The sequence below is a fragment of the Peromyscus californicus genome, unplaced genomic scaffold, assembly GCF_007827085.1.
Source record: "Peromyscus californicus insignis strain IS unplaced genomic scaffold, ASM782708v3 Scaffold_24__1_contigs__length_46423439, whole genome shotgun sequence".
NCBI classification, from domain to species: Eukaryota; Metazoa; Chordata; class Mammalia; order Rodentia; family Cricetidae; genus Peromyscus; species Peromyscus californicus.
The window spans coordinates 21390547-21405568 of record NW_026294535.1 but is presented as its reverse complement, the minus strand read 5'-3'; the positions used below and the strand labels follow the sequence as shown (position 1 = coordinate 21405568).

The window sequence follows — 15022 nt, the reverse complement described above, 5'->3', positions numbered from 1 at the left end:
AAACTGTTATTAGAATGCATTGTATGAAAACATCTCTTTTCCTCCTACTGGATTGCCTCTCCAGCCTTGAGACAGTAGCTTTTGCCTTGTCTTACTGTATCTTATTTTGTAGTGTTTGGGTGGTCTCTCTTGGGGGACTGCTCTTTTCTGAAGAGGAAATGGAGGGGGAGTGAATCTGGGAAAGAGGGGAGGTGGTGTGGAAGACAGAAAAAAATAGATTGAACAGAAACTGTGATCAAGATGTATTGTATGAGAGAAGAATGTATTTTCAAACAAGTACAAAAAAAAAACACGTTTTCAATGAAAAAAAATCCATTGCATGTTTATCTTATCTAAGTCTAATATTCCTGTTTTCTAATGTTCAGAAAAAATGGGTTAATTGATAATTTTCATAATCACTAAAACTGTTAGAGAAAACAGTTAGGAAAACACAAAATTATAGGCATGTACAAAGACTTTCTGAATAGGATTCCATTTGCAGACAAAATAATGCCAACAACTAAAAAATTAGATATCATGACATTAAAACGGATCTGTAAAACAAAAGAAATAATTGAGTGAATAGACAGCCTACAGATAAAAGTTTGCTAGCCACACGACTGACTAATGATTAATATCTATAGTATACAAGGAACTTTAAGTATTAAATAATAAGAATCAAACTATCCAATAAGCAAGCAGGCTAATGAAACAAACCAATATTTCTCAAAAGCTGCAGTACAAATAAACTCATACAATGGACTCAACATCATTAGCCATAACAGAAATGAAAATTAAAACAACATTACTCTTCCATCTTACTGAAGTCAGAGTAGCAGTCATCAAAAAGAAATTACAAGAAAGACTGATGAGATTGTGAAGAAAAGGAACTCGTATACCACTGGTAGGAATGTAGCTAGCACACTCTATATGGAAATCACTATGAAATTTTCTCCCAAACTAAAAGTAGATAAACCATACAACCGAACTGTACCATGCCTGGTATTCTCTCAAAGAACTCCAACCAGCATACATGAACGTTAGTTATTGTGGTACTATTGACAACAGCTTAGATATGGAACCAACCAGGTGCCCATCAACAGAGGAATGACAGATGTGACATGGTATGTATACACAAAGGAAATGTTTTAGGCCTAAAGAGCAAAAGTCACACCTTTTACAGAAAGTTGGGTAGAACTGGAGAAAATCATATCAAACATATTTAGTCAGTTTCAGAAAGACTGATTGTGAATGTTTTCTCTTATTTGTGCTTCCTAAAATGTGTGTGTGTGTGTGTGTGTGTGTGTGTGTGTGTGTGTGTGTGTGTGTGGTTAGTGGAAAAAAATAGCCCATTTATTGAATGGGTTGTTTGATTCTTATCATTTAGTAGTCAGTTTTTTGCATATTTGGTGTGTTTTCCTTATTTTTCTGTCTAACACACACATATATACATATATATGTCAATATAGGCACTAAATAAATACATTAAATTAAGAAATACAGATATATATTAAGTTTTGTGTGCATTAAGTTATAAGCAACTTTGTCTGGGGGAAAGAGAGTGGGCAGAGGTATAAAGAGGAATGTGTATGGGAGGAATACAACTTCTAAATGAAACTGTTCTTATGTAACTTAGTACTACATACAATGAATATACATCCACGGGAAAAATTAAACTGAAAATAATTTTTTACTGAAAAAACGAGGCCACAGGTCAGTGGGTGAACTGTTCGCTGTACAAATATGAGAATCTTAGTCCAGATCCCCAACACCCATGTAAAAACCAGGCCTGTTGCCAAGTGTCTATAATTGCAGTAGAGGGGTGAGGGCTTGTTGGAACTCACAGACACGACATGCAGATCCCTGTGGATCACAATGTCAAGTTCCAGGTTCATTGAGAGACCCAGTCTCAGGTCATGAGGTAGAAAAGTGATTGATGAAGACACCTAACAACCAATGGTCTCTCTGCACATGCCCAATGGGAGAGTGCCCTCACGTGCACGCTACACATACACACACACACACACACACACGCACGCACGCACGCACGCACGCACGCACACACACACACACACACAGTGAAATATATTATTATAAAAAAGTGAAACTCTATGCAGAGTGATTGTGTTATTTCACTTAAAAAAATGAATGAATAAACTAGAAACTCTATTTCCTCTTACAATTCAAAGATATAATTGCTTATGACTTCAGGCACAGTTGCCAGCATGAGATATTGATGTTGAGTTCCAGGCATAGTTAACTATATTAGAGAAAGTGATTAATGGTCAATTTCTGTCTTCCTATTTTGCAATGTGAGTAGATAATAGCAACCAATAGAAGGACATTTATTGCTTTTCCCTAATTCCCTGCTAATTAAAATAAATTATAGTCTAAGAAAAAGACATAACCAGAATTTGTTGAACTGAACTGTCAAAATAACCAAAATTATCATTCATTCATTCATCAAAATCTCCAGAATCAAAATTCAAATTCTGCATTCAATTTTGTACCAAAATATGCATTCGGATTAGTCTTCATTCTAGAAGGGCTATTCATTTACTTGTGATGAGAGTGTATAATAGTGCGACTCAAGCAATAGGACTGATTTTTAAAATAATGAAAGTCTTTGTAAGTAGACACACTCTATGAGATGCAGAGCTATCCGAGAATTTTGAAACTGCATCCCTAGGCATTTTGTAACCCACTTTGCTGAAGAAGTCTTTGGGGTGAGGCATATGATAACTGAATGATAATTGCTTGGCTGCTCAGACACAGCTTACTAACTTTATTTAGCTCATCCTCGATCTGACAGGAGTTGAGATGAAGAACAGCAAACTCCTCTTCCTTCACTTTTTGAATGATGTCATACACTAAATGATAATCTTCCACGGTGACAGCTGAAAGGTTAATGTGATGGGGAATGACATCCCGGCTAATGTTTCCCATTTTCAAAAATTTCAAGATCATCTCGGAATTTCTGAAAAAATAGATACAGAATGAGGGTGAGCACTCGGGTTCTTTGATGCACATTTTATAGAGAATTGTGCCATTAAAAGCAAGTTGATATTAATTCTCCGTACTGTGAAATGCATTTTTCATTTACAATATTGGCTTTGAACCCCAGCACTGCGAACACCACCAGTGTGGCCAGGACAGAAGTGATAAAATTGATGAAGGACACAAGGACCGCGTCGAAGTGGCAGTTGTTGTCTCTCTTGTTATAACTCGAAAAGGCAATGACTCCACCAAATCCCAGACCTAAGGCAAAGAAGACCTGAGTGGCTGCCTCTCTCCACACCTTGGGCTCCAGCATCATTTCCAGCTGTTTGAAATGAAAGAGAACAGACGTCAGGAATAAATTCCTAGTTCTGATCAACTCACTTAGATGGGATTAGATCAATTTAAAATGGGGAAATAAATTCTCCCTTAGGAATAAATAACTTTTTTTCCATAAAAGCAGCTAGGAATGCAACAGGAAGTACTATCAAGCTCTTACATAGTGATTTTTTTCCACTTACAAAAGAACTTTTCAGTGTTTTCAGATAAATTATAGCAGGAGATTGTGACAGAGAAATGACTAGTCCTTGATAATTTCCCATTACATATCCTTCTTTGTCTTTTCCATAGCATAATACATCAATTACCAACATAAAGTGAAATAATTACTTCACATTACAGTCCTCTCAAGTTTTGAGTATTCTGCTGGAAATCTAATGATGGAAGTAACTGGCATGTAATTGGTCTGATTTGGCTGCTACTATGGCTTTTCATTGTTTTTATTCATTCATTTTAAAGTCTCCTGAAGGTCCTTTCTTTGAAAATAGAAGGAAGTCTATTGCATTATGAATGTTCTGAATGTGCAAACACATTTCATAAGGTTGTACCTTAATTCTTTGAAAAATCATCAAATATTTCAAGAATGTAATAAAATAGTTAACTGAAATAATTAATATTATCTACAGCTGACATGGACCTCAATAAGTATTTAAGTTCCTTTCTAGTCACAAAAAAATGCTTAACTGGTATTTTTTTCTCTCTCACATTGAGGTCAAATTGTCTTTATTGAGAGTAATGTCAATTGGGGACTGGGGCTAAGAATATGAATTGTACCAAGTTTCAGACCATGATGTTGCCACTGGGACACTTCATGAAAGTGCAAACCAAGGCTAACCACAGTCCTTTTAATTCTGCTTTTTCAATAGAAAGAGTAACAAAATAATTGCCACAGTATCAACTAGAGTCTAAGCGTCCAATATTAATAGTGTATGAAAACTATACTGACAAACACAGATAAGCACTTTGCATGTTTTCTTCTCATTTAATAGTCACAGGAGCCCTTCCAATGTAGTTGCTAAAACTGTTATCTGAGCCTTTGAAAAGATGAGAAACCAGCCCAATGTTACATAGCACATCAGAGGTGGAAATAAATAGTAAAATTTGTGGTCTCTAAAATTACCAGTCTCTCTCAAGTATTGGGATGCTGTGCTTCCATTAATTTTAATATCTGTACTTTTAATACATTATGAGTATTATTATTAAACATAATGATTAGATCCATATTTTTAGCAATTAACTAATATTTCTCCAAATACACACAACTATCTATCATGGCATCACCACTAGATGGCAGGAAAGAGTCATTTCTAAAGACTTCATTTTGCCTACTTCCAAATTCCAAGATGAATTTCCACTTGGTGTTTCAGGGTATTTTGTGTGCTTAGGCACTTTCCTCACTACAGTAAAAAAAAATATATATATATATATATATATATATATATATATATATATATATATAAATTACAAGTAACTTATAGCGTACCATGTTTTATGTTTTATTGACACTCATGGGAAACTGGCCCTTTCTTGAATAGAGACGAATGAGAAGGGGGTGAGGGTAGGACAGGGGTGGGGTGGAGGTGAGGGGTCAGGGGTCATGATATGGGGAAGGAACTGGGAACGGGGTATGGGAAGTACGGGGGGGGGGTTTAGGAGGGAGGCTGGGACAGGAATGCAAAATAAATAGATGAAAAAAAATAAATGAAGAGCTGTTTTAGATTTAAAATAATAATAATAATAATAATAATAATAATAATAATAACAAAAACAAAACAAAAGTAACTTATAGCCAGGTGTGGTAGCTATGCTTGCCATCCCAGCACCTGGCTATAACAGGAGAATTGCCATAGTTTAGAGGCCATCCCGGACTAAATCCCAGACCCTCAGGGACTATAAAGTGACACCCTGTCTGAAAAACAAACAAAAAGCGTGTTATAATTATTTTCATTTTTATATCCATACTGTAGATCAGAGGTTCTCAGCTTTCCTAATGCTGCGCCCCTTTAATACAGTTCCTCATGTTGTGGTGACCCCCCCCAAACATAAGATTATTTTTGCTGCTACTTCATCACTCTAATTTTGCTACTCTTATGAATCAATATGTAAATATTTTTGGAGATAGATGTTTGCAAATGGGGTTGAGAACCACGGCCCTGGAGTAAACCAACATTATTTTGTCAACAGTAAATGGGAAGTTAGCCAAAAAGAAAAACTAAAATTAAGAAAGGAAAGAAAAGAAATTAAAATTTTAAGGTGAATCCCTAGTCCAAATTAAAAACGTTAATTCATGCTGAAATTTTAAATGCTAGATCTATGTAAAAGTTTGTATCAATTCTAAACTATGTACTAAAATCACACTCCAGAACTGTGTGACAGTTCAGAAGTTAATTCAGAAGAATCAGTTGCCTTGAAATCAGGAAACATTTTCTTCAACGCTCTGAATATCAATCGTTTTGGTCATTGGGTATGTGAGTCTTGATGTGGATTCTAATTCTAAGGCGGCTGAAATTTATGAATCTAAAGCAATGTGACATGGAAAGTTCTCAGTGGCATCAGATATTAAAGAAGAAAACCAGACGCCCACATCAGCATTTTTGCTCCTCCAAAATGAATACAAACTCAGAGCCAGACATGCAAAGAACACAGCTTCTTTTACCTCCTAACAAGGCAGCTGACAAAGAATTCCACAGAAGCTAATCCCTTCTGCCCCTGCTTACAGGACCCACCCACAGCTCCACAATCGTCCTTCACATAACCTCCAGTGTCGAACCTGTTTTAACTGCATGCTATGACCTCCTTACCAGAGTCTTAACAAGCTAATGGTGAGCTGAAACTTTATTTTGGTGAATCACAAAAACACATAAACACTCAAACCTATTTCTGTTTTCTGTTGAGTTAAAAATAACAAGGTATAATTAAGTCTGCAAGTTAACTTTGAGTAACCAGAGTCAAGAAGAACAGCAATCAGCTTAGCACAGCTTAGTAGAATGGCAGTATGAGTTTCAAAGCCTCTATGAAGCTAATGGAAAAGTTCCTGATATATGTATGTGTCTACAAAAATTACCAAGCTTACCACTATAGCTATGACTCCAGGGGGAGCAAAACATTCCCAAGAAAACACAAATCTCTGAGACAGTATTCTAGGCAACTTTCCCCCAAGTCTGTGGATTTTAGATTATCTGTAACTTGCAGACACTTGGGAGATTAATATTTTCTTTAGTTTTTCTAGCAGAAAGATACTGTTGATGTTTCAAATAATCCATGATACCAGTTGGATAGAACCACTCAACTAGAGGGAGATTAGTAAATGCAGATCTAAATTTATCAGTGTAAAAACCATAAGCTATTTAATAAGTAGAGGAAGTTCTGATTTAAATATTGACAATCTTACTCAAGAACTAGAATATGTTTTAGAGATTGGAGATGGGTCTAATCAAAAATACAGAAAAGCTGCTTTTCTGGAGTGGGCAACATTGTCTAATTTAGAAGTCTAACACATTTATGTTAAAACAATTAGCCCTTGAAGATAGCTACACTTTTATAATACATGTAATGAAAAATAACGCACATACCTTAGGGGTGAACATGTGTCGAATGCCATCAATTGAACCATTTAATAGCAGGGATCTGATTAGGAAGCACACAAGTACCACGTAAGGGAACAGAGAACTAAAATACATGATCTGCAAACAAAGAAAATGATAATAGGTGAGGCAGACGAATGACTGTTCTCACAGTTAACATTACACTTTGATAGCCACTGTTTCTGCAGCGTAACAACAATCCTAACAGCTCCTGAAGTCACTTTGAAAGGGAATTGTCCTGGATTCTTTAAGCTCTTATTTGAGACATAAATAAAACTCTGTTCAAACTGGTTCATAGTGTTGTATATATTTATGGGCTTCAGCATAAGTCAATACATGTATAAAATGGTTAATAACATTTTTGTTTGTTTGGTTTTCGAGACAGGGTTTCTCTGTAGTTTTGGTCCCTGTCCTGAATCTCTCTCTGTAGACCAGGCTGGCCTAGAACTCATAGAGATCCACCTGGCTCTGCCTCCCGAGTGCTGGGATTAAAGGTGTGTGCCACCACCCTTGGTGTGGCTTAGTTAATAACAATTTTAAGGTAATTAACATTTTCTGTTGTGAACCTTTAAACTCATGTCTTGTAATTATTTTAAGTTGAACAATAAATTGCGGTCAACCATATTTACCCCAGTGTGATACAGAATGCTAGACTGTGTTCTTCTTTTTGTCTTTTGGGAGTCCTTGTCAAATAGTTCTTCATCCATCTCTTCCTTCCCCAGCCTCTACTCTGACCACTCTTTTGCCCTCTAATTTTATGTAAAAGACTCTTTTAATTAGCCAGTTGGGAAAGCACATAGAATTTGCCTTTCTCTTACTGCATTATTTCACATATCTTCCATCTGTGTTACTATATGATAAGTCGTTGTCCAATTTAGTAGATGGATAATTTGTGGGGAGTGTGTGTGTGTGTGTGTGTGTGTGTGTGTGCTTGAGTGTGTACAGAATTTAAAAAAAAGCAAAATGTTTACCATCTAAACTGCTTCAAATAGCAAGATTTAATTCTGCTCAAAGGCTTAATAATATCTCATGTGTGCCTGCATGGAAAAACACTGACTTAATTTCCCTTGAATTAGTGCACAAATACGTTGTAAGATTAATGATGGTGACTGTTTAAAAGCAATGTTTAGGAAAGAAATCAACAAGCGTAAGTCCCTAACAAGTCCTAGTTCATGTTTTACACACATTTTAAGCAATGTTTCATGATGAGTCTGTAAAGCTCCCAATGTATTGAGTAATCTGTAGGCATTGCATTCAGTATAAAGTCTTTAACCATTTATTTCTGCCATGTTTGCCTCTAAGGAACTCAGCAAATTGCTATCATCCCAAGGAGTCATTTGATGCAGACATTAACTATCTCTTTGGTATCTTCAGGTGGAGGTCTGACACATAAAAAATTTCCTCACTGAAAAAGCAAACTTGGGAATTTCTAAGTTGTGCCCCCTCTAGTTCAGAAAATGGTCCTGGCCACCCAGTTGCTGAAGTCATAAATGCAGTTGTCTGAGACAATCTGCAATACGCTCAGCGTTTCCAGATCAGCATCCCAGCTGTGCCATTTTCTGCTAAATGCATCCTAAGAGTTCCTAATGGCATTGAAGAAATTGCTAATTGCTCCCTTAGCCCTGCAAATCTTTAAACTATTATGTTTTCCTCCTGCAGAGCTCAGGCCCTCATGCCCTGACTACCTGGTAGGTGCAGCAAGCTCAGCCTCTCCCTATAATCACACCACCTGCTTGCTCCTCTTCACTGCTCACAGAATCACCTTCTCCCAGAAGTCTTCCTGAGCACCCCAAATCAGACTGTCCCCCCCCCTCTTTTTTCCAACCTGAATCCACCATCTGCTGTCAGTTCTGCCACAGTAGAGGCGATGACATCACCTTGGAGATGTTACCATTAGGTTTGGTTTTGTCTGTGACAGCGTACAGCATCACTGAAGTCACCTTACTTGAGCTTTCTTGTCTGCTGCTATACAAGCTCTGTGAGGGTAGAGGCCATGTCTTTCCTGTTCAGTCACAGATCTTGAACTCCTAATACCCTTGCAGATGTTGGGAGAATAAAAGGGGAAACTGTCAAAGCAGAGGAGGCCTCGGCGTGGGCAGTGTGTGAATCGATAACTATAAAGAACTTGTAATAGAAAGATGATGCTTGTGTATACCTCCTCTGTAGTTTATCCTCTGAAAGTCATATTTAAACATCCTGAAGATATCAGGGACAAACTAGTTCTACGTGTAGAATGTCAGTATATTAAAATCAATATTTTAATAAAATAATTCCATTTTCATTAGTGAAAACAAACATCTTTTCAATAATCTTAGATTGGCCTCCACTTTGATGATATGGTTTCCCTTTCATTTCCTGGTTTCTCCTTATTAGGGTGCTTTTTTGTAGTGGGGGTGGCTTTTCTGATCATCTCTGAGGACTTTAACATTCTTTACATGTACCAGTCCCCAAGGTTTCATTTACTTGTAGCTCTCCACCATTTTGAGGCTACCAAAAAACATGAAGTCCTTTCTGAACATTTCTGAAATCAAACTCAATTTGCAGCTTCACAGTCGACTTGAGAGGCTTTCCTGGTTCTCAGTTTTACTTCCTGCTCATCTTTCCTCCAGTGTCTCCCTGTCAGCTCTCCTCTGCATCCCAGAGATTCGACATCCACGACTCTTCTGGAAGGAGTTTTCTAGCAAGCTGATGGTTCTGTTTGCTGAACTGTGAAAACCTTCAGATCTTCACAGTGTTTATTGCATAACAAAGCCTATCGTTTTACCAGTTTCTGCAGACACTTCAATGTCCATCAGGAACCAGCCCACATTCCTTGCTTTATCTCCCTCCCTCTGCAGGAATGGTATGCCAGATTCCCATGGGAGCATTTAGCATCCTCTGGGCTTCAGGCATGCTTGATTCTGTGCCTGCAATAACCTCTTTGCGATCCTTCTGGTAAACTTTCCTTCAGCCATCTTAGCATGGCCCTGAATGACCGGCTATGTGAAGCCTCCCCAAATCCAGGCTAATTACAATGGCTGTCTCGTGCATGTTCTCATTCCCTCTGTTGATGATGTACTTAAAACAGCAATTATCTGCCTGGCTCCTTACCCTATGGGCTTTATGAGGACAGAAAATGCTCTGCTAATATCTATATTCACTAATTCACAGCATGCAGTAGGTCATCAAAAATACTGTACATTAAAAAAGAACTTATAGAAAGTTAAGGTTTCTTTTGTGTACACATTCTCTAAACTACAGTCTCTTTATTCTATAATATTTTCACACCATATTCTAATTATGTGGTCCCAATTATTTCCACTTTATTTTATTAGTTCAACACACATTTGTGTTCTTAAACTAATCTGGATTTAGTGAGAAGATTTTTACATGCATTCTTAAGAAAGAGAAATAGAAATACTTCAAGTTTATAATATGAAAACAAAGTCAATATGTCAAACAGATGAATAGTTCTAAATATGACAAACCATTGACTGTATTCTTCCCTAAGCAAAGAAATGTTTATACATTCAATTATAAAATTATAAGAGATAAAACAATGTATCTTGAGCCACACTATACAAAGCATCTACCTTGTTCTTAAACCAAATTCTTTACATTTACACAAATGACTATATTTTTATAGCAAAATCTTATATGAAATTGCAAAAATAATTTCAATGAAATATGCCTCCATATACTACAGACACATATACATTGTTATTTGAAATTGCTTTATTGTATGTAGCTACCTAAACCTCATGCATTGTACACATTGCTGTTGTACACTTGGACCCGGAATTACTTTAAAAATTTGTGGTTTGCCTCTATTCCTAGAATAGAAACTTTGTAAGTCCAGGCTTTGTTGCTAAACTGAATTAGACTCTGGTAAACACAAAATATTCAATACTTTTGTAAAATAAATAGATGAATGGAAGTGTCCACGAGCCTTATATTGTCTAAGTTCATGTTATTAGAATAGAGAAATGAGATACATTCCTTTGTTTAATTTTGAGCCTCCTTAAAGTTGTCAACCAAAAGACTTTTCACAGCAATTGCATTAAGAAAAAGATTACTTTATCAACCAAAATATTATATAGAATATTTTCATGTTGTTACACTACTAGAATTGGAAAATACATAAAAATTCTCAATTGTTTTTCTCTTTGTATTAAAATGCTTATTATAAACACACATTCTGCAAGCTGTTGAGGACGATCACCTGGCTTTCGTTCTGTGGTTTGTTAGTTACTTAATTCAGGATAGTTAACTTACTCCTGAACTTAATAGACTTTGTTGTGGATTAGAGATAAAAATATACGGCTCATTTGGCCTTCAGAATAAAGAAACCAATGTCTGTAACATATTTAACAGAGTAATACATTAATAGTGAAGAAATGCTAACTAGAAACATCGCCCTGGTACTGGAAGCAAGTTGATAAAACTTCCTTTCAATCTTCTATTCTGGGAACAAGAATTTCATAAGATGCTGGAACAAGGGCTCACACAGCCTCTGAACATTGCCAGTGCTACTGAGCTGTCTGTTATGGAGACAATTTCACTGTCACCAAGCATCGTCCCTAAAAGGTTTTCTTTATTTGAGGATGTATGATCACTCTTATTCCCTCTGTAGTCTGATACTGGAACACAGTCCTGTTCTTTGTAGTTTTGCTGTCTCCTTTTTATTCAGCTGATTGTTGATTGTGCTCACAGAGCAACAATTTCTCCTCTCCATGAGAAAGGCAGAAAAATAAAAGATACCAGAATTCAGTGCTGCAGTTGCATTTTGAAGTGTGTTTACCTGGCCTGAGAGACTACCCACATCTTCCTCTTCTCCCTCATGCAAGTTCCAGTTAACCTGCCCCCACCCTGTGTGTATTTGTGTGTTTAAGAAACTATATAACAAATTCTCATCTCCCAAGTGGGACTTCCTGGTCACAACGTGCAGATGCTAGCCTTCCAGTACCCTTCTCTATCTAATGCTTGCAGAATTCTCTATTTGGAGGCTTTCGGTTGATTGTTTAATACACGTAGAGAGAGTTACAGTCATCCTTTACAATTCTCTCACTGTATTCATATCACTATTTTATACTAAAGAGCTGTGTTGATTTAAACATTCGTTATCTTTTCTCATGTTATTTTCAGCTAGCGTTGGCCCCATCTGGACAGTCAAATCACTTTTGGATAAGAATGATGGCTCAGAGGAAGAGACCCTGGATTTTATTAGAGCACCCAATACAATGCGACACTAGACTTGTTTCAAATTCTGCCTCAATGTCACCCTCTCCCTAAGGTCCCTTCACTGGAATAGTAAATCACATGTACTACACAGCTTGTACTCCATTTCTACTGATACAATTTTATTACCAGATGTTAAAGACAAAACAGAAAAGTACCACCAATATCACTGGCAGTAAATTTCAAATAGTCTCATCAGAAAAGCTGTTAAATATTTGATGTGATGGATATGCTGATTAGCTTCTGTTGATGATTATACATTTTCCTCAAAATGGTAACAACAACTTTGTGCTCCACACACCTGTACAATTATAACTTGCAAATATAGCATAAAAGAAACTGGTATATTTTTTAAAAGATGAAATTATTCTTTAAGTGACAATAACACACAAACTCAGAAAACCTTAGCAAACTTGGTCATGACAGCTTTTAAATCTCTGTGGGCAACCAGAGGTAGGCCCTTCCTCCCACATAACACTACCTTAGCAATTATATACATGTGATTAAACCTGGCTTAAGAACTTATTCCTTTATTTATGAATTAACTTTAGTGACCCCTACATGGTCAACATGCACTCAATCAAAGCAATGTCTAAAATTACTAAGTTGTTGTGAAACGTAATAACATTTACAAAAGATTTAAAGACATTTAGTTGTGTTAGCTATTATGGTCACTTATTCACATGCAAATATGTAGTAGCCACAATAGGAATGTAAAGATCAGGTAACCTGTGATTTACAGTATAAAATACCATCAATATTGTTACTAAAATTGAATTAACAGGAAGCAGAGGTGAAATCAGTTCAACTTCTGTTCACCCTCATTCCCATGCCCAAGTCATCATTTGATGGGCATAAATATTGTACATACTAAGAGTCAGCATAGAGAGGATTTATGAAGAACTCACAGGTTCTTTACTCAAAGACAGGAGACAGTAAGGCAAGGTGACACATGGCTGTAAGACTACCATACAGGAAGCAGGAAGCCTCCATTCAAGAGAAGCTGAGCTGTATAGGAGAACCTGTCTCAACCTCTTTTTTAAAAATCAGTAAAGTGGGTCTGAAAGTTGTAACTACATCTTAGAGATTTTAAGAGTTAGTAAGATAAACCAGTACAGTTCCCAGAGCAAAGAAACACATACTAAGCATCAGTGCCTAATACTGGTTTTGTTCAAATCACCTGTACCCAATGTCACGTCATTATTATTCTTATTATTATCATCATTATTATTATTATTGGCATGCTTTACTGTTACTAGTTATTCTTATTATGATAATAGTAGCATAGTCCAACTACCATTATTCCCACTATTTCTAACATATGATGCCCAGTTAGACTGAAAAGATACATGATTACAGTTACACTTTGAAAAGACAAATTAATATGCATACTCCATTAGGGGACAGTGAGAGAGCCAACTCTGAATTCTTGCTATGAGTCAGCTGAGAGATGGGAAGGGCTTTCAAACAAGGGCAGTGGTAAGAGTAGGATTCTAGTGCTTTTGAAAGCAAAAGAATGAATAAAAATTATGTGCAGAGTGCATCATCTATAAAAGAAAACAGCAAACTCCACAGATTTCACACTTCACCTAGTGTCCTTTTCAAGCACAGAATTTTTAATTTTTAATTGTTCTGGAAGGCATGCTCTTGTAGTCTTTCGTTTATTCTATGTGGCTTGTTTGAGTTTTTCTAACTGCTTAAGGTCAACCAGAACTTTAAGAAGCACTCAAAAGTACATGATTTGAATATTCTTTATGTAATTATTTCTTAGAACAACACCTGAAAGAAGGAAATGATATCAAACAAACAAACAAAAAAGCAAATTCTTCATTGCATCACTTTCTATCACTGGAGGTGACTTGTAGTCAGAGGACTGTCAGATGCTGAACAAAGAGAAAATTGAACAGACTTTTAAATATTGAGTGTTTTTTTTAAGATTTTGCTGGGATAAATAGATATCATAAATCATATTAAATGTCACTACAAAACACTTCGATTATTATGTCGTTTTCGAAGACATATTTTTTTTAAAAGAGCATCACTTTTGATAAATACCTAGAATGAAGTTTTACAAGCAATTTGTCAGTTGGGTTTTGGGGTATAGCTACAAGGGATTGGCAGTACCCAGGAATGGTACTTGGCTGAATCAGGAGGGATTCTAACATACTAACTTTTCCTGAAGACTGAATGCCTTTGATCATGGCCAGACAAACCATGACCCAGGCAGCCAGCAGGCAGACAGTCATCTTCCAGTTCAAGCCTCCACTTTCAGAGATGGAGCTGGTGATATCCAGGGCTTCCCTGTACCAGTAGTAGGTGGTGGCAGAGCTTTTTTCACATTCAGGCTCAATATCTGTGGGAGAAAACAGATAAGATGCAATAATTCAGACCATCAACAAATCATAATGTGTAATTTTGGGTTTTGCCAAGCAAGCCCCTTAGCTAATTCTTACCATTCCCTAAAAAACATGTACCCCAAAACGGAGGTCAAGTTCACAATGAAAAACAAAAATTTGCGAACTTCCAAAAATTTGGAAACAGGTATCCTCTTTGACATTTATTAAGAATTCTTAGGGGATACGTGAACTTCTTACGGCAATAATTAAAACAAGTAGTTTACATTTCCCTTCTCAGACTCATAATTATGTGGCCCACTAACACAGCCCAGTCAAATGGGACAGCTGATGGCCAAAGGGATCTTGTTAAAAAACAGAATGCAGTGACATGTGCTGTTATTGTAGACTTGAAGCATGATTTTTGGAATTGCTGCATGAAAACTAATGCTAACTATCATGCTAACAAAGCAATATTTGCACACTTTGCAAGTCAAAATGGCAACTTTTGCATATACTGAATTAAATAAAATATTTCACACTTGTTTTATTTTATTTTCTTAAATGTGGCTA

The 15022-nt window shown here is 36.5% G+C and overlaps 1 protein-coding gene across 2 annotated transcripts in view; it reads right to left on the bottom strand.

Moving 5' to 3' along the window:
* Window positions 1–15022, bottom strand: part of Slc6a15 (solute carrier family 6 member 15) — a 49888-nt gene that overhangs the window by 10525 nt on the left and 24341 nt on the right. For both annotated transcript variants that reach the window (XM_052753248.1, XM_052753249.1), the window contains exons 5-8: window positions 14288–14469; window positions 6888–6998; window positions 3060–3301; window positions 2764–2956 (exon numbers count right to left, since the gene is read on the bottom strand). In XM_052753248.1, coding sequence (XP_052609208.1) covers window positions 2764–2956; window positions 3060–3301; window positions 6888–6998; window positions 14288–14469 — 728 coding nt within the window. The remainder of the gene's footprint in view (window positions 1–2763; window positions 2957–3059; window positions 3302–6887; window positions 6999–14287; window positions 14470–15022) is intronic.